Source organism: Melospiza georgiana, chromosome 5 (genome assembly GCF_028018845.1).
Source record: "Melospiza georgiana isolate bMelGeo1 chromosome 5, bMelGeo1.pri, whole genome shotgun sequence".
NCBI lineage: Eukaryota > Metazoa > Chordata > Aves > Passeriformes > Passerellidae > Melospiza > Melospiza georgiana.
The window spans coordinates 54,578,823-54,597,072 of record NC_080434.1 but is presented as its reverse complement, the minus strand read 5'-3'; the positions used below and the strand labels follow the sequence as shown (position 1 = coordinate 54,597,072).

The following is an 18,250-nucleotide window of genomic DNA, read 5'->3' as shown; positions in this document are numbered from 1 at the left end:
AGAAAGGTGTTAATTTACAGTGGGAGCTGGGGTGGGGTGCCCATGGGGAGGGGGTACCTGAAGGATGGTGGGTTGCCTTCTCCTGCTGTGTTTATTTTCAAGGACAGCTCTCATTGCAGTAGTGCCCCTGGCTTTCCCAGTTGCCTCAGAAGGGCTGAGTACCCTCTGACACCATCTCAGGAGGGCTCAGCATCTCCCCAAACCAGGCTTTGCAAACACAGTGAGAGTAGAAAGCAGTGGTACCAGCCCTGTCTGCTGGCTCTGCCTGGTCATGGAAGACACCACCCACCTGGTGGGGGTTGGGTTGAAGATGTGGGAAGGTGCAGATACCAGGAGGTGCCTGCAGCTCTGAGTGGGTCAGATCCAGCCCCAGCAGGACTAGGGAACACCTTAGGGTGTGGTGGGGAAAGGGCCTCCTTCCCTGCTCATCCCAAATGGGATGGGCTGATTGGTGTGCTGCAGGGAGAGGGTCATTGCTCTAGGAAGTCCTCCAGTGTTAGAAGTGTGATGCTGCTAAAAGCACATCAAGAATACTCAGAATGTTTACTTCCAGAGAGGTTTAGTAGTTATTTATTCATTTATTTATATGGGTCAGGAGTTGGATTTGCTACAAACTGTAGGATTAGTCCTGTTACTGCCTCTAGCCTTGGATGTCAGAAGTACATCAGACCCCATTCCAAGGGAAAGGACTTGTTTCTTGGCATGCTGCAGACAGAAATTGCTTTTTCCCCATCACTTTCCATGATAGGATGAGCACCTCTGCAGAGAGAGCATGCTGCCTTGATGGGAGCATGCTGAAAGCCTGGGGTTGGGTGTCCAAGCCTGGTTCTCCTGACCAGTTTGATTATCTTTCCCAGTTTCCCTGTTTAGTCACATACCCCTTCCCCAGAGGTTAGGGGAATAGGTTTGCCCAGGTGTTTGGGGGCTCATGCAGGTCAGAGAGGGTTGGTCCAGTGAGAAATGCCCAAGTGAGAGCCCTGGGTGAGCAGCTGGGCAGGACGGAGGTGATGAGCTCACTCCTCACGTCTTGATCTCCTCCCAATCCATTGTAATGGATTTTAGGGGCTCACCTGGGTGTGGCAGCTGGTGACAGGGTGGGTTTGTCCCAGCTGATAACTGATGTCCTTGCTGGTTGCCTGTGCCCTGGAAAGATTGTGTGTGCAGCACCATGTTACACTAAAAATAGGAAATATTTATTGCTTGCAATAGACTTAATGAGATCAAACCATCTACCACCTGACTTCAGCCTGTAGTTTTTTACCAAATCTGCACCCTAAACCTCTTATTTTTTCCTGATGTCTTCCTCAATATTGAGTAATGAATTCTTCACTGTGGTTTCAGAGAGAATATAACTCCTTGTGGTTGCTGTTTCACTCCTATAGGTTATGAAAAGCTGGAGGTCAGGGAGGTTTGATTCATTGTGTCAGGGATTCTTGTGGAACCACTGCCATGGGCAGAAGGAAAGGCTCTGAGTACAGCAGAGCCATATTTATTGTGGGTGTTAGGATGTCCTGGTTGCTTCTCTTGGCTGTGCAGGGTTTGAAGTGCAAGTCCCTGTCTGTCAGATCAGTTTGTCCTGGGAAGGAAAGCAGAGGGACTACCCTGGGATCTGAGACTTTTCTGGTCAGTGTTTCTGCACCACAAATATTGCCTTGTCATTGCCACTCCTCAGCTGCTGGGGTAGGGAAGTCCTCATTTAGAGACTCTGAGGGCAGCAAGAATGTGGCAAGGGGCTAACATCATGCTCAGAAGCACTGAAACATGCTGTGCAGCTTGTTTTGGTTGAATATATCCTGTGTTTGTATATATATATATATATATATATATATATATATATGAATGAATATATACCCATTATTTGACTTGGTCTGTTGTGGTTTCTTTTCCTGGATGGGGTTTTTTTTTTTTTTTTGGTTTGGTTTTTTTCTGCTACTTTTTAAGTATGGAAATATTCTTAGCTGCTCCCTTTTTTACCTTTTAGGGGAGGCACCTCTCAGCCTTGTTTTTGACTCTGATTTAAAGAATTTGCATGCACAGATGAGTTATTCTGTCCTGATTCATCATTCTGCCATATCCTAAGGTTGAACTTACATCTTGGCTGCAATTCATCTTACCTAAGTTTCTCCTGACTGAAAGCAGTTGTTTGCAGTGAGCTCTGTAGGCTTTAGCTGTGGTCTTTGGCAGAAGAGGGGCTCTCTTGAAAAGTGACTCATCTCAAAGGTTGTTGGCCTCAAAGCAGCATAAAACCACCTGGAAGTCTTTGTATAGCTCAGAATTGTGTTTATTGTTTAACCTTAAGTAAATGAACCTTCGTTTCTCCCTTTGCTGTGAAGCATTTGGTGCAGTACCTATGTAGATACAGGCACTCTGTTGAATAAAGGGAGTCTTGGCTAAATTTAGACCAGAAGAGTAGTGATGGATGGTACAAATCAGATTGATTCTGCCCATTTTCCCTGTTTGATTTATGGCTTGGCCAAGTGCTAAGCTAAAGAAAGCCATTCAATAGTTATTGCTCAGTCCCTTTTAACAGTAAAGCATATAAAGTAAAAGTCAGCCACCAAGTAATGAATTCTAGAACATCCAATAATTGTAGATTTCCCAGTTTGTTCAATGTTTGGGAGTGAAAATTGCTGCAAGGCAAATTCAGTACCTTTTGAAAGCAATAAAGCCATGTAGTGAAAGATTGATGTAGGAGATGGAGACCAAGCCTTAACAATGTCCTTTTAAGGAGCTGGCTCAAAACACAACCAGCAGCACATTTGATCTTGTAAACTAATTTCACTAACAAGGAGCTAATTGTCACATCAGTCTTTCGGAGCTGGCACAACCGGGGCTAGCAAAGCAGGCAGAAGAGCTTGGTTTCTTTTGTCCTTAAAACTTCTAACTAAAAAACAGTTTTAACTTCTGGGACATAGGTTTACTTAAGGCCTGACTCTGCAGTTAGCTTAGTGTGTATTTTTCATGCATAAGGAGCATCTACCCTGAAAAGTTTAAATACATTTTTCTGGTTTTGTCCGTTTGTGCAGACCAGACTGTTCTGCTGAGCCAGCTCCATTGCACTGGGACTCATCACCCAGCCAGCCTGGAGGACAATGCCCAGCCAAAATCACACATCCCAGTCTCTATCTGCTCCTTTAAGCTGTTTAATTCCTTGCTGATCGATAACAATTGCTCACATGCCAAAAGCACAGATGCTGCCTCGTTCCTCAATCTGTGCTTTCCCCCTGGTGACCCACCAGCAGGTAGACCCTGGTTGCTGCATCTGTGGTTTTGTCTTTGCTTTCTCTGTGTTGTGTCATCCTTTTCAGCAGCAGAGAGCAGAGTGATGGGCCCAGGCTACATCTGTCCAGATAACCAGGCTGCTCCTAATCCCCCACAACTGCGTCTGCAGCTTTTGCTTGAACAGTTGTTATACACTGGCTTTGTTACAGTCTTTGCTTTTCAAGGTGCAGCATGGCCAGCAAAAAGAGCCTGATAGAAGATTTTTTAAAGTCCTGCTGTTACACTTCTTAATATAGCAGCCTCTGAAATGTGCTGGAAGGGCTGTCTTTATCCCATCTGCGGCATCGCCCGGGTTTCTGGCTGTCTCATCAAAAGCCTGCTCCTGCCAGTGCCCAGCACTTCCCAGGGCTTTGCTGAGCACCCCCTCGGGTGCTGTCACACGTGGTGACACTCTGGGCCCCAGGGGACTTCAGCATGTTTGTAGACTCAACCAGTGAAGTGCTGACATGGGGCAGGGCCACTGACAGCTCCCATTGATCCGGGCTGGGCGCTCCAAAGCCTTGCTGGGAGTGAGGTGCGTGGGCTGGAGCTGTTGGAAAGGTGCTTCACAGGAACAGGGTGAGGTTTAAAGCAAAGGTTTTAAGAAGATTAGAAATGCCTGCTGGGTTATCTCCCCAGGAGATGCTATTTAGGACCAAACCTGGCCACTTCCTGAAGTCCCTTTGCTGCAGAATATGTTTTTCTTTTTTCCTGTCAAAATGAGTGTGAAAGTAAAATGTAGCTAGCCATCAGCATCTTAGGGGTTTTCTGGGGGCTTGGCACCCCAAAATGGAATGCCTGTGTTGGAGTAGCTGGGTGCTTTTGGGGCTGCACCAGCTCCATGAAAGTTTTCATACTGTTACTCTAAATTGCAACGCCACCACCCTTTCCTCCCCCAGGTGCAGGTAGAGCTGCAGTGGGGCCATCACCTTTGCAGATGTGCTGCTGCTCCAGGCTTGTCAGCCCTGGCATGGGACAGCACATACCACTCTGAATGCAGATATGGTTGTGGCTTGCACTGGTGCTTAGGGCAGCAGTTCCTGCAGTCCAGACCCCATCACCCTGCCTCTCATTCCATGCTCAGGTTTATCAGCTCAGAGGCCAACTCTGCACTCCTGTCTCCCGGGGCAGTTTGAGACCCACTGCTGTGCTGGATTGGGGTCACAGTGTTTCTGGTAGCAAATGTCCATGGATCTGCCCTGTGGCTGTGTTGCAGACTGAATGCTGGATGTCACTGTCATCCCACTGATTCCCTGCTGCTTGCAACTCCGGAGGCTTTGGCTGAGCCTTGTGGTTGTGGCAAGTACCTTCAGCCCTTGCTAACAACACAGGTGAAACCTAGCAAGGATGGAAAAGGAGGTCGATGGAGAAGCAGATGAAGTGGTTGCTCAGAACCAAACCATCCATCTCTTTTCATGCTTTGTAGGTGATCTCATTGCCTGCTGCCCAGATGCTCCATGAATCAAGGGATGTCACCCACCCTTGGCATATAGATGCACTGCCCTGTGCTCTTCCAGCCAGGAATTATTTATAACAGGGCAATGTGTCCTGCAGTGGTAGATTATGTGGCTTATTTATGGGGAGGAAGGTGTCCCACAGCATTTCTTATTTCATGCATGGATAATTCCTGTGTCCCTGACATATTTTGTTCCCCCACACCTGGGCCTTGTCTGTTGCAGAGGGATGCTTATGGATGTCAGGAGTGTTGAAGTCAGGATCTCTTGTATCTCAGTTTTCATAGCCATAAACTACACTAAAATGCCATTATTTTGTAGGACCCTTCTAGGAAAGCCTTTTAACTGAAGTCAAGTGTAGAGTTACTAGCAGAACTTGTGGGAGCTGTCATGCAGCCCTGCCTGAAGCCAAGGGAAACTGGAAAGGAGAGAAACTCAACACTTGGGAAAGATGGAGGGAACGAGGGATAATAGGATAATGGCATGCCTCATAAACACAGGGAGAAATCCCTCCCCATCCTGGCTAGCTGAGCAGTTGTAGTCAGTGACAGGGACAGCTGCTGCCTGTCCTTGGTTGGTCCCTGCACCCAGGCTGCCTGTGTCTGGCTGGGTGGCAGCTGATGTGCCCTGTCTGTGCCCTCCTGCCAGCAGCATTCACATCCCAGCAGCCAGGCTGTCCCCAGAAGAGCCTCCTTTCTCCCCTGATGCTGATGTGACTTGGCTGCTCTGCCCTGTGTTTCACCAAGGATGAAGGGCAAGGAGGAGGGAGTGTTGCCTCGAGTGCTGGGTGATTCCTCTTCTCCTTCTTCAAGACCCAGACAGGATAAAAGGGCAGGAATTTAAGCAACATCAGCAATACACAGCCACAGCACAGCCAGCTTTGGGCTAGGGACTCTGTCCACTTGCTGCCATGTCCAGCTTGTCTGTTAGAGTGATGCATGTGAATAGTGCTGGCAGGAGGAGAGCCCAGACACGAACTTTGGGGCTTTTTAGCAGGTTATTGGTGAATAGGTAAAAACAGCTCTGCACTGGGTCCTGATTCCCTCTGTACTGCCCTGCTTGGGCCACCCCTGCTTAGCACAAAGAGCTGCTGCTCTGGCCACAGTCACACCAAAAGGTGGCACAGCAGGCTGCACGAGTGACTGCAAGGGCAAGCACTCGAAGCTCCATGATGTGACAGCATGTTGTGCCTCCTCTGTGCAGGTGTTTCTGTGTGGTGGTGTCACACCAGGCTGTGCTGCAGCCAGGGGTCACAGGGAGGAGTCAGGGAGCTTTTGGATCTCTGGGATGAGCAAGCCTGTCACTTTTGGCAAGCCTTTGTGTAGGTATATTAAGAGCATGGAACACAGGCAATTGCAGACCCTGTCCTATGGGAAGTGCAGAAATTATTTTGAGCTTTTTGGTATTTGGATTTTTTTCCTTCCCTTTGCCCCTTCATAACAGCCTGGAGGAAAATGTAGGAGAGGGGTTTGCCCTGTGCAGGATGCTTTCCTGCCTCTGCTGTAATGATGCAGAGGAGCTGGTGCTGTCCTGGTGGGTTCCCAGCAGTGGTGATGGAAACTGCCAGTCCCTTTGCTCCAGGGACATCACCTGTGACAGCTTTCAGCCAGCAGGGAAATTGCTCACATTTGTGTTGTTGTGACATGCCAAAGCAGAATTGAAAGTCACAGTCTCTGCTTGAAGGGATATTTTCTTGAGAAGTTGCATGTCTGTCTAGAAATTATGTTCCATGCATAAGCCTCTAAGAATTAATGAGAGCTTGGCTGCACAGATAGCAGTGCCACCCCTGAAGAAAAGGAGAGAAGACTGGCATGCCTCTGGGCAAGATTTCCATGCTTGCCTGTGCTGAGCTTCCAAGGAAAACTCCTTCCCACAGGGATGCATCCATGCAAAATTAGCACCAACAGCCAGTGGTGGCCCCAGGATCTGCTGTGTCCTCTCCCCAGCCCTAAGGAAAACAGGGATAGGTTTTACCTGCCTCAGCCCTCACCCCTCAGTGTGCAGGTGCTGGCACTAGGGAGCACACAAGTGTTGGGGCAGCAAAGGTTTGCTTGCTCTTGTGGGAATACTAGAATTTTCTAGAAAGCAATGTGTTTGAAAAGCATGTGGAAGACAGAGCTTTGCCTTTTCAGAGCAACACGATTCTGGGGCTGCTGAGGCTTGAGAAAGCTGTTGGATCCTGCAATAGTCAGTCATGCGGGACTCATGCTGGTGAGGAAGGCTGCTGTCCCTGTCCCCTCTCCCTTCTAGCACTACTCTGCTATTGCTTTTGGCTCCAGTCTTTCCACCCATCCACCCACCGGCCTTTTATTCATCAGAAGGTGTAGAAGAATTTGCAGCAAAAATAAATGAATTTATTTTCACCCACCATCCATCCTCGTCGGCTGCGTGGGGGAGAGCTGTGCAGCTCGTGGCAGTGGGGGAGGCTGGGAGAGGAGGCTGCAGGCACCGCCAGAGGATTCCATGGCAGCCTGGGCAGGAGGGGAGGATACGTGGCCAGCATGGTGCCGCTCCTCTGGGGACATCCTTGGTGTCACACCCTTGGGGTGGTGTGTCAGCAGGACTCTGAAGGCAGCCCTGTGCTGTGGGAGTTGGGTAGATGGATTAGAAGAATACCCTCTTTGGTCTTCCTCTAAATTTAAGGGAACCATCCTTAAATTTAGAGCAGAAAGACAGTGCCATCTTGTGTGCTTTCAGGCTCTGGATGCCATCAGCTGAGCAACCATGTCTGACCTTGCTGTGAAGCATGAGCAAGCTGGAATTGTATTCCTTGGCAGGCACATCATAGCCATTTAGTGCCTTTTTTCATAGGTGTGTGCATCACAAGGTGGTTTTTTAATGGAATGGTTTGGGTTGGAAGAGACCTTTCAGGACCATCTCGTTTCAACCCCTCTGCCATGGGCAGGGACATCTTCCATCAGACCAGGTTGCTCAGAGCCCCATCTAACCTGGCCTTGAGCACTGCCAGGGATGGGGCAGCCACAGCTTCTCTGGGCAGCCTGTGCCAGTGCCTCACCACCCTCATGGTAAAAAAAACCAAATCTTTCTTTATTGCATCTTTAGTCTGTGATATGAGCTCCTGATGTCAACATTGTGTGGTGAGGCAGCAAGCTGAGGAAGGGGAGGGTGGTAGTGGGTTTTCTGTGTCTGCTTCTCCTCACTTTTGCTTTTGGCAGCCCAGAAGGAGTCAGGAGGGAGTGCTTGGTGTTTGGCTGGGAGCAGATGGGGCCTCTGGAAAGTGCCTCCAGTGCTTCAGAGCGGTGTTCCCAGGGCAGCTGTGGTTAAATGGAAGATGTCCACGAAGAACAGATCCTGGAGTGAGCAGGAAGGGCTTTGGGTGACCACAGTGATGGGTTGGCAGAAGGTGGAGGCAAATGAGGATGAAGGCAAAGGTAGAGATGCTGCCGTGAGATGAGTATCTGGAAGGGCAGGGAGAGTTGTAGCTGTCAGGGTCTGTGTTTATCTTTGCAGCAGTGATTATTTTCAGATAGCATGTGAGAGAGTAAAACGTCAGCTCCTGCTAATAATAGCCCTGCAAACAAGGCTGTTGCTCATTACTGACAGCTGAGATGAAGTTAGTTTTGTTCATCCTAGGTATGAAAAAGTGCAAAAACAAGCTGTGCTCTGAGTCAATATCGTCAGCCCAGAGAAGGTCAGGAGGAGACCCTCTCCCAGCCCTGGGGTGTGGTAGTGCCAGGTGCTTTTTCCAGGCAGCTTCCACCATGCTCCAGGGTTAAGTGCTGCTGGAAGAGTGGGTATGGTGAGGAGCTGCAGCTGGCTGGCATTGTGGAAAACATAGAATCATAGGATAGGATGGTTTGGGCTGGAAAGGACCTTTAGAGGTCATCTAGTTGAGCCTGGGTAAAAATCAGTCTGAGGACCTTCTTCCTGTGGAACTGGAGAGTTTTCCCAGAGGAGAGGAAGTCTCAGCCTAGGGTTGGCAGCCTGTGGTGATCCCAGGACAGCTTTCAGGGGCAAGTCCCCATCCCAATGGAATGCAGCTGCTTGGAGGAGGGATTTGACAGCCCCATGGGGGAAAGCTGTTCCTGGGCTTGTTCCCACCTTTGGGAGCTTGAGGTGTCTTCAGTAGCCTGAAGGAACTGGCTGCTGGTGATCCTTGGAGCAGACATAGACACAAGGAGGACAGCAGGGTAGAAGTCTTGGGGACTGATGGCGCTTGTGTAAAGGAGAGCTGAATACAACTCTCATTGTTTGAGCAGATGTGTCCTGTCTGTGGCTAATTATAAGTGTTGTGTGCACAAAACACACTGGGACATTTGCCAGATACTATTTCTTTTCGTGTTGAACTCAAAATCATTATAATTAAGCTTTAAAATTGTAAGTAAAAACTAACAAGGAGTGCAGATTTGCTGTCATGCTGCTTGTAACCAGGTCCAGTCCCTGCTGGGATGGACAGGGGTGGGAGTATGGACGGGGTGGTCAGAGGGCTGGGAATGTGAAAGGTTTGGCGGCTCTGTGGTAGCGGGTGTGTCCAAATTTGGGTTTTAAATATTCAGAATGCCTCAAAGTACCAGAAACGTGCCATTTTACAAATGTGGGAAGTGTTGCTGAGTGAGCTTTAGCAGCCTCTCAGGTTTGGTGGGCACAGAGAAGAGGTGCTTGCTGAGAGGAGAAAATAAGGAATAAAAGTGGGAAGCAGTCGTGGAAGCAATTGTGTAATCTTGGGTTGAGAGGAACCCAGGTTGTTTCTCTGGTTTGAGGGGAAATAAGGCAGACTTGCTGAAGAAGCAGCTCCAGGAGGAGTTGCTGTGGATGGGGCTAGATGAGGGGGATGTGACAACTGTGCCACCAGCTGCAGCCCGGTGGACACCAGTTGATGGCTGCTTCAGGGCATTTTTGGGGGCTGCCCCAGGAATGGAGCCCCAGCTCCCCAAGTGTGGGGAAATTCCTGAACCTCCTTTTTGGAATTACACTACAGGAGTGGTAGCCATGCATGTAGGGTGAGAATCACTGTGACCCTTATGTTTGGTGTGCTCGCCGTGTGGCCAGAGGTGTGATGGATGGGCTGGGGAGTGAATTGGGCTCAGCCACCACGTGATGAGCACTTTAAGACCAGCAGTGAGCTCTCCACCCTGCAATTTGTATGCAGAGGGAGGATGGCTGCTTGATTTCAGTGCTTGTAGGTGTTCGTCTGGGGTCGTGTCTGAATAAATCACGTTCTGAGATCCGAGCGAGCGCTGGGGAACAAGTCGCGCTGTCAGTGCGGCAGCGGAGCAGAGACATCTCCACTGCTCGTGATAAATGGGTCAAGATGGGCCCTGGTGTTTTAAAAATTAGCTGTTGACCTAGATAGCAGCAACATGATGACTTGCCCACAGTGGGAACAAGAGTGAGTGTTGCTGGAGCTGCACATTCCTCTGAATGTGAGGATGAGCCCAGTATGCTGAGGTGAACCTGGGCTGGTTCCCTGCCCCTTGTTTGTAGCCAGCTTTTCCTTGGAAGCTGGACTGTGCCACAGGGAAGAGGGGAACACCTGGGGCATCTCATTTGGATGGCTTCATGGAGTCACTAGGTGCACTTTTCCTACTGCAGCTGCAAATGCGCCTCCGACCACCCCATGCTTTGCTCTCCTCCAGTGAGAAAGTGTACTGAGTTGTCTTACTCATGTTTCCCCTGGTTTTTCAGGAGGGGTGGTCCCTTGCCCCCCTGGGCTGCATAACTCAGGTCTTACAGAGGTGTGCCATGCATTTGGGTTGGAGCAGTCGGAAGGGTTGGTGCAGAAGATGGAGCTGCTGCCCAAGTCAGGTTCTCTTCTGCTTAGCAGCTGGGAAGAAGCCCATTGCCTGCACCGGGGGTTTCTCCTGTCATGGGGTCTTCTTCCTCTGGATGAAAACATATTGCTCCAGAGCACTGAAAGTCAGTGCTTTTCATCTGGGCAAGAGACCTCTCAGTGCCCATGATTGGCTGCTGTATTGAAAAGTGGCTTTCTTGAGTTATTAAGCAACTGGTCAGGCCACACCTGGAGTACTGTGTCCAGTTCTGGGCCCCTCAGTGATGCTGAGATGTTGGAGCACATCCAGAGAAGGGCAACAAGGCTGGTGAAGGGTCTAGAGCGCAAGTTCTGTGAGGAGCATCTGAGGGAGCTGGGGCTGTTCAGGCTGGAGAAAAGGAGGATCATGGGAGACCTTCTCATTTTCTACTGCTCCCTGACAGGAGGTTGTAGCCCCTGTGCATTTTCCTTGGGAAAACAACATTTCCTTCACGTTGTCAGGGAAGAGTGTTTGTTCCTTTCTTATGGAGGTCATTAGTCCCCAGATGTGACGTGATTTTAGACCCCAGGCCCTGCTCCCAGAGGTGTGTTTGACAATGGCCACTTGTCCGTTGGGGGTGACTCCATGTGCTGCTTTATCTCCCACAGGCTCCTGCTTCTGGGTTGCCGTCCTGGACGGCAACGTGGTGGGGATCGTGGCAGCGCGGGGCAACGAGGAGGACAACACGGTGGAGCTGCGGCGCATGTCCGTGGATTCCAACTACCGCGGCAAAGGCATCGCCAAGGCCCTGGGCCGCAAGGTGCTGGAGTTCGCCATGCTCAACAACTACTCCTCTGTCGTGCTGGGAACCACGGCTGTGAAGATGGCAGCCCACAAGCTCTACGAGTCCTTGGGCTTCAAGCACGTGGGTGTTGTCGAACATTATGCCCTGCCAGGGATGACGCGCTCCTTACTGGAGAGAATGTTTTTCCAGGTCCGCTACCACCGCTACCGCCTGCAGCTGCGGGAAGAATAAAAAAAAAAACCCCACCAACCAAAACAAAACAAAAAAGTATTTTTTTCCCCCCTTCCTCCCCCTTCAAAAATAATAAATTATCCTTCTATTTCTCATCACCATTGATTTGCCAATTTTGGGTTAGAGTTTTTGTACCCTCACGTCACGTTTTGGTTTGCTCCGTTCAGCTCGATGGGCCGGCCGAGCAGCGCCCCTTCCTCGCATGCTGTAGGTGGTGGTGTTGGGAGTCCTGCAACCCAGCGGGGCGGAGCAGCGGCCTCTCCTTCCCAGGTACCTCTGTAAAGCACAGAAACTTACTGCAAAATAGTACAACTGCTCTGGTGTACATAGTCCTCTCCTTTTCCAGGTGTAAGATAACATAGTGATGCATTCATAATAGTGCAGAAATATTACTTGAATGCAGTTTTCAGTATTTCACGCACCAGTAAGTAGAATATGCATTCCTCTTACCGTAACCTACTGGTTAATAGAGAAAAGGTGGGGGGTGCACCCTGCCCCTCCGCCCCAACCCGCTTGCTACAATGCATGAAGAGGGAAGCGCACGCACTCAAACACATCGCACTGCCACCACGGCACTGGTGTTGCACTTTTTTTGGATGTGCCTCATTCTGCCAAATGTCTGAGAGACCCCGGGTGCATCCGTAACCACGACTCCGCTCCAGCTCCCCCTCCTTCCTAAGCCAGCACAGACTCGGACCGGCTGAACTGAGCCCCATTGTACCATAGTGTGAAGTTAAGATCAAACCTAAGCATCTCCTGCGCTGTTCCGTAGCCACGCGTAACCTGCAGTCCTGGGCCAGACTCCGCATGTGCGTTGGACTTTCTCTTTGCTGCCTTTTGGGGTTTTGGTTTTGTTTGTTTTCATCTTATTTTTAAGCGGTTTTTTTTTGTTGTTGTTGTTATTTTTAGTTTTGGCTTTTGCTGAATGGTGTCGTTGAGGCGTAATGGAGGCTGCAGTTCCTATGGCAACACATTTGCACATTAATGTGCGCACCAAATCTCACCACTTCAGAGAAGCAACGTGTGACAGATAATAGCATTTTGGGGAGCACCAGGGTGGGGGGGAGCGTACTTATTATCTTAACCAGCTGCTTGTTTGATAAATGTAGATGGCCTCACTGCAGCCTTCCATCAAAGGTAATTAACTGCTTTAATGATGTCAGATTTGTGAATTGTACAATGCAAAAAGCAATGCAAAGCAGATTCGGCATGTATCTGTACCCGGTATGTATGTACAGTGCCTGCCAACTAAAGAATAACCAAGACTACAGCTTCTTCTAGCCTGAGATATCAACTTTTATAACTTATTTAAACAAATAGCAACTTTGCATGAATTACATCTTGGGGAAAAAGAAGACTGGTAGGTTTTAATTTTTAAAGCGTGGTATCAGAGGTATTACAGAAAACCATTTCTGGCTGCACTTAATTTTGGGTGGGTAGAGGGGTTTGGCTCTGCTAATACATTGAAAGGGAAAACCCCTTTATTTACTGAGTAAAACAATTGTAATTTTATGAAGTATTATGTGTGTGGTGAGGGGGGAACCCCCCACCTCACCGTGATGAAGTTGGTGAAGGGGTAGAGCATGTGTTAACCACGCTTCTGAATACAATGGAAGAGTCAGCAGGAGAGCTGCAGAAGGAGGGAGCCTTGGGGTGTAGGGAGAGGACAGGAGCCCTGGGGCACATGGGGGGACAGACAGCACAGACCTTGGACATGGGGTGCTCTCTGTCCCACTCCTACCAGGAGCTGCCCTTTCCTCTCCAGCCAGAGGCTCTCCCTGCACTGAGATGTGGCTGGTGGCGCTGATGGAGAGCAGGGGGCTCAGCCCATCCCTGCCAGGGCCATGGGCCAGGCGCTGGTGCTGGGGATGGAGGAGCCGTTTGGCACAACCCCAGCTGCCCTCTCATTGCTTGGCTGGGGCTGGGTCCATCCTGTGAGGAGTGGAGGGGCAGAGTCCCAGCGTGTGTTCCAGCAATAAGGGGGTCGTGAGGATGGTGAAGGACACTGTAGCAAGAGACCATGAGTTTAATTAACAAAATTTCTCTATGGGGCACTATATTTTTAAAAGTCTTTCTATGCTGTACATTTCTCCTGAAGCTGAAATAATGTACTGTTGGTAGGGGTTCTTGTATAGTGTACAGAAATCGGCAGAATAGTTTCTTGCTGCATTCAGTGATTTATTAACCGAAGTAAAGCAGACAAATATGAAGTGTTAGCAAAAGTTGAAAGAAAAAACACAAAAGTTTGTGCCTTTTTTAGTTTATTTTTCTGTTGCTATATAATCACTGCACTAAAACCTTTCCAGAGGGGTAAAAAAAACAAAAAGCATAAACTAGTCTCTTAATAAGGGAGGAATATGTAAAGTCTAAATTGAGCATTAACTTTTTTTATTAGGCTATTTAATTAAACTAATGTTGCTGGTTTTATTTGATACCTGTGCCTTTGAAATAAAACTCCACATCCTGTCAGAAAATCCAAACCTGGAATAAATCCCACCAGATCCCACAGACACAGAAGTACCATCAGGTTTACCAGTATTTTCTTCTAAAACGTGTAAATTTTACCTGATGATATTACAGTATCTGATTGTAATACCTGTTGAGTTTCCTGGGGAAGAGGTGCTTTGGGAAGGTGTGGCTTTGGGGGTGCTGTCTGCATTCCTCCCCAGCACACGGAAATGCACTGATAAGGATTGAGTTGTTGCCACTTGGCCGGTAGCTGCCAAGAAAATTTATTCCCTTAATGCTTCTGCCAGTTGCTTTGTGACCAGGCTTTTTGGAAGAAGTCCAGCTGGTTGCTCCCAGCTCTCCAGCCAGGACAGCTTGTTTCTGAAGGAAAGGGCTGGCTGCCAAATAGGCTGGGATTTGCTCTCCTTGGAAGATGGCGCAGGCTGCCAGAGCTGCATCCCTGGTGGAAAGCAGTGGGACAGGGGTGCTGCCAAGGTTGGCCTTAAAAGCACCACATGATGCTGTTGTTCTGTCTGCATTCATGGGAAGTTTCCCTAAGTGCCATAGCTCAGGCACAGCTCTGGGGTCAGGGGTGCTGGGTTCTGCCCAGCCAGGCTCACCTGCTGCCAGGGAAGTGTTGGGCAGACCACAGTGCAGCTCACAGGGTGACACAGGAGGTTGAGCTGCCTTTGGCAGATCCATCCCTCCGCTCTGCGTCTTTCATCTTTTCTTAGAAAAGATCAGCACAGCCCTTTCTCAGGCCCTGAGCATCTTCTCCTGACTCTCCCCATCCCAGCTCAGGGCTGGGTGGGTGAGGAGCAGCACAAGGTGGTTGTGGGATTGGTCCCAAGCAGATGAGGTGGTGATCTGGACCTCCTGCCAGTCCTTGAGTCTTGATTCCAACAGAGACCCACATCAGTGTGAGATGGGAGGGGATTTTCCTGAGTCAGTTTGGGGGTTTCTCTTTCCAAGGACAACATTGGCAGGAGTGTGTGGAAGAGTGGAGCGTGTCTTGGGTTTGAGCCCAAGGTTGGTAAATGTGGTGGTTGAGTAAGATCAGTTCAGATTTAGGTGGGGGATGATTTAGACATGTGAAGGCATTTCCCACACTGCTCTTACTCTGCAGTGCAGGGGGGCTCTCACAGGCCTCGTGCTGCCTGCAGAGGTGCAGTTTCCTCATCTGGTTGCTCCCTCCTTAGACTGGGGCTTTTTCTGCTAATCCCTGTGCACGAGACACTGCTCAAGTGTCCTTTGCTTGGAGGGGCTTGGGGCAGAGCCTTTGTTCCCGGCGGAAAGCACTAGGTGTTGTGTCCAAAAATTAAAAAAAAAAAAATAGGAAAGAAGGGAAAATTTGCATTACTGTGGCTGAGATCCACAGCCTTGGGGTTGTCTCAGCCCTCCAGCACAGCCTGGGCCATTCCCTGTGGAGTTAGTGGGAACTCCTTCCACATCCTGAGCAAACTGGCATCTCAAGCACATGTCAGATTTGGCAATAAGCTCTCTGGGAAGCTTGGCCCCTAAACAGATCCAGGCTGATAATGCTAAGCAATCAAGCCAACAAAGAAAGTGGTTTCTAGTCTGACTTGAAACCCTTGAATTTGTATTTGTTGTAAATTCATGCTGTGTTTTCCCTCAGTGCAGCAGACAGCCCCTGCAAGATGCTTAGGAATGGCACCTGTGTCTCTGCTGGGAGCTGCAGAAAAGTCCAGGGCATTGCCATCAGTGGAAAGCTGCTCTTTTCTCTCCCCTCTGTCCCTAGGTGGGGTGCTATCTCTGAGAAAGCCTTCACCTTTCTCCAGAAGTGATCCTGCTTTGTGGGGATGGGTGCAGCCTGCAGGACTCATTTCAGAATTGCCTTTCAACAAATGCAGGGGGCAAATGACCCTGGGGACATCTGTCCCCGGGGCTGGGACCTGGGGTTGTTCTACCCTGTGTTCCTCCCCATGGCAAATGAGGGTGATTCTTCAGGCCATGCTGTCAGAATTTGTGTCCCTGGGGAGGGCAGGCAGGACCAGGGGCCAGCAGAGGCTGCTGGGGCTGGGATGTGCCTGGTGGGGTCCTGGTGCTGCTCACCTGCAGCACGGGCACAAAGGCTTTGGTGCCAGGGCTGTCCTGGGCCCTGTCCTTCCTGTGGCCACCTGGAAGAGCAGAAAGTCCCATGGTCAGAATTCCCAAGGGAGCTGTGGCTTTGCAGAACCTTGTCCCAGTCCTTGCTGCTGCTGTTGCTCACTGATCCACACCCCTGTGTGATGCAGGTCTGCTGCCTTTTAATTTGCCAGATTTGCTGGCTGAGGTGCAAATGGATAGAAACTGCAGGGACTTCCAAATTGCCAAACACACAAAGGCAGGAACCAGCTCTGAATTAACAATCTCACTTTGGGTGTGCTGGGGCCTGTGTTTCATTAGTGCTGGTGTGATGCTCTTGGTATGCACTCTACTTAAAGCTTAATAAAGGCATTTTAATTGGACACTAACTGGAGTCTTGCAGTGGAATATACTGCACCACATAAAGAAAATGAAGTAATGCTAAGTGTTAAGTAAGCTTTAAAATGCAAAAGGAAAATATTCTTTTTTTCCTCCCTCAAAATAGATCCACATAGAATCTTGAGGAAAAACTGGTGTGCTCTTGCATCCCTCAGTTATAGAGACTATGCAACAGAGCTAATCCCACCCACCAAAACCTGCTACCTGAATGGTGCTTGGGACTATCTTTCATAGAAAGTAAATCAGGAGATTAATTTGGATAACTGAGAGTTTAGTCAAAACACAGTATTGTTTAAAATAACAAGCTCCAAGTCAGCATTTGGAGTTTGATCACAGTTAAAAGTCACTGTTCAGTGCTGTCTTTGTATTGCACATGATCACCTGTGGGAGAGAACATGCTTTTAACATCTAAATAGTAGAAGACAGACCTAGTGAGACCAAGAGCATAACAAATACATAATGCAACTGTAAATTTATTTACAAGTAACACATTTGAATGCAGAAGCAGCTACTCCTATGTAAGTGTAATGAACTTACAGCTAATATTGTTTCCAATTTCTTTTCCTCCAAAGCTTAATCCTTTTGCCTTGTAATATGTATATTTGATTTTTTTAAATGTAATTAGGTTTAACAAAGCATCAGTTGCTTTGTGAGTTGTACTTATGATTGTGCTGGGCAGTTAGCTTTAAGCAGTTTGTGTGCTTGTGTTATTTTATTAAAGCAAAAGTCTTCTTGAGACAAATGCAGTAAAGGAAAAAAATAATATTTTTGGTAGTGTTAAGCAGATGTGTGGTATGCATTTGGAAAATGTCCAATGTCAGTTAAAAAAAACAACAACAAACAGGCTGAATTGCTTCCCAGAACTGCTTGTGTTTAAGGCAGTGGCTTACTCACTCATGTCTAAATAAGAAACTTGGATTTCCCCAAACAGCCTCTTACTCTGCATCTCCTCCCCGTTGTACAAGACCAATGTGAAATGAGTCTTGTGTTTTCTATGTTCAGCATAGTATGTACTGTATCTGTAATGGGAAGTGGCTACAAGTCCTCAAAGAAAAATGAACACACTCTAAAACAGCAATAATTACCACTGGAAAGCAAAAGAGCACATGGGGGAGAGCCAGGGAGATGGTTCATGAAGGTGATGCTGTCAGGAGCACACTGTGTGTGTGTTCTAAGGGGTGCTGTTGCACCTGGGGAGCAGGATGAAGTACAGGGAAGGCCATCAGTCTCTGGAGCTGGGTGTCACCTTGGCAGAGAACCTGCCTGTGTGGGGTCCCTAGAGCTGGGGCATTGCCAGCCCTGATGCAGTGCAGGCTTTTCACCAGGTAAGGGTGAGTTACTGCAAGTACCATTCCTGGTGGGAGAGACAGACATCAGGAAGAGCTGTCAGAGTCACACAGAGGAAGGTGAACACTTATTGCCACAGCCTTGTACCCCAGCACATTCTGCTACTGCACTTCTGGGGCTCAGCAATGGCAGAAAACAGAATCAATTGCTCCCATTTCTGTGGAGGGAAGCAGGAGCCAGCTAGGTTAGAAAGCTCTTTGCATAGCTTTAAGGTAGCAATGCAAACTATTCCCCAGGCATGGCACGTGCTAAGGTGGGTACAAGTTATCCCTTGGTGTGCTTCAGGCTTTGAGCTGCAGCCTCCCCAGCGTGGCCCCGTGCAGCCCCGGGAGCCAGGCAGCTCTGCAGGCCAGCAGGGTGTCCCCAGGCAGGGACAGCTCTCCAGGCCAGCAGGGTGTCCCCAGGCAGGGACAGCTCTCCAGGCCAGCACGGTGTCCCCAGGCAGGGACAGCTCTGCAGGGCCAGCAGGGTGTCCCCAGGCAGGGACAGCTCTGCAGGGCCAGCACGGT

General features: G+C 49.1%; 1 protein-coding gene across 1 annotated transcript in view; it reads left to right on the top strand.

Annotated features, from left to right (window-relative positions):
* NAT8L (N-acetyltransferase 8 like) overlaps positions 1-14,639 on the top strand; it is a 29,062-nt gene extending 14,423 nt beyond the window's left edge. The window contains exon 3 of the mRNA XM_058024320.1: positions 11,095-14,639. Within this exon, the coding sequence (XP_057880303.1) occupies positions 11,095-11,462 (368 nt within the window). The 3' untranslated portion in view covers positions 11,463-14,639. The remainder of the gene's footprint in view (positions 1-11,094) is intronic.
* The last annotated feature ends 3,611 nt before the right edge of the window (positions 14,640-18,250 follow it).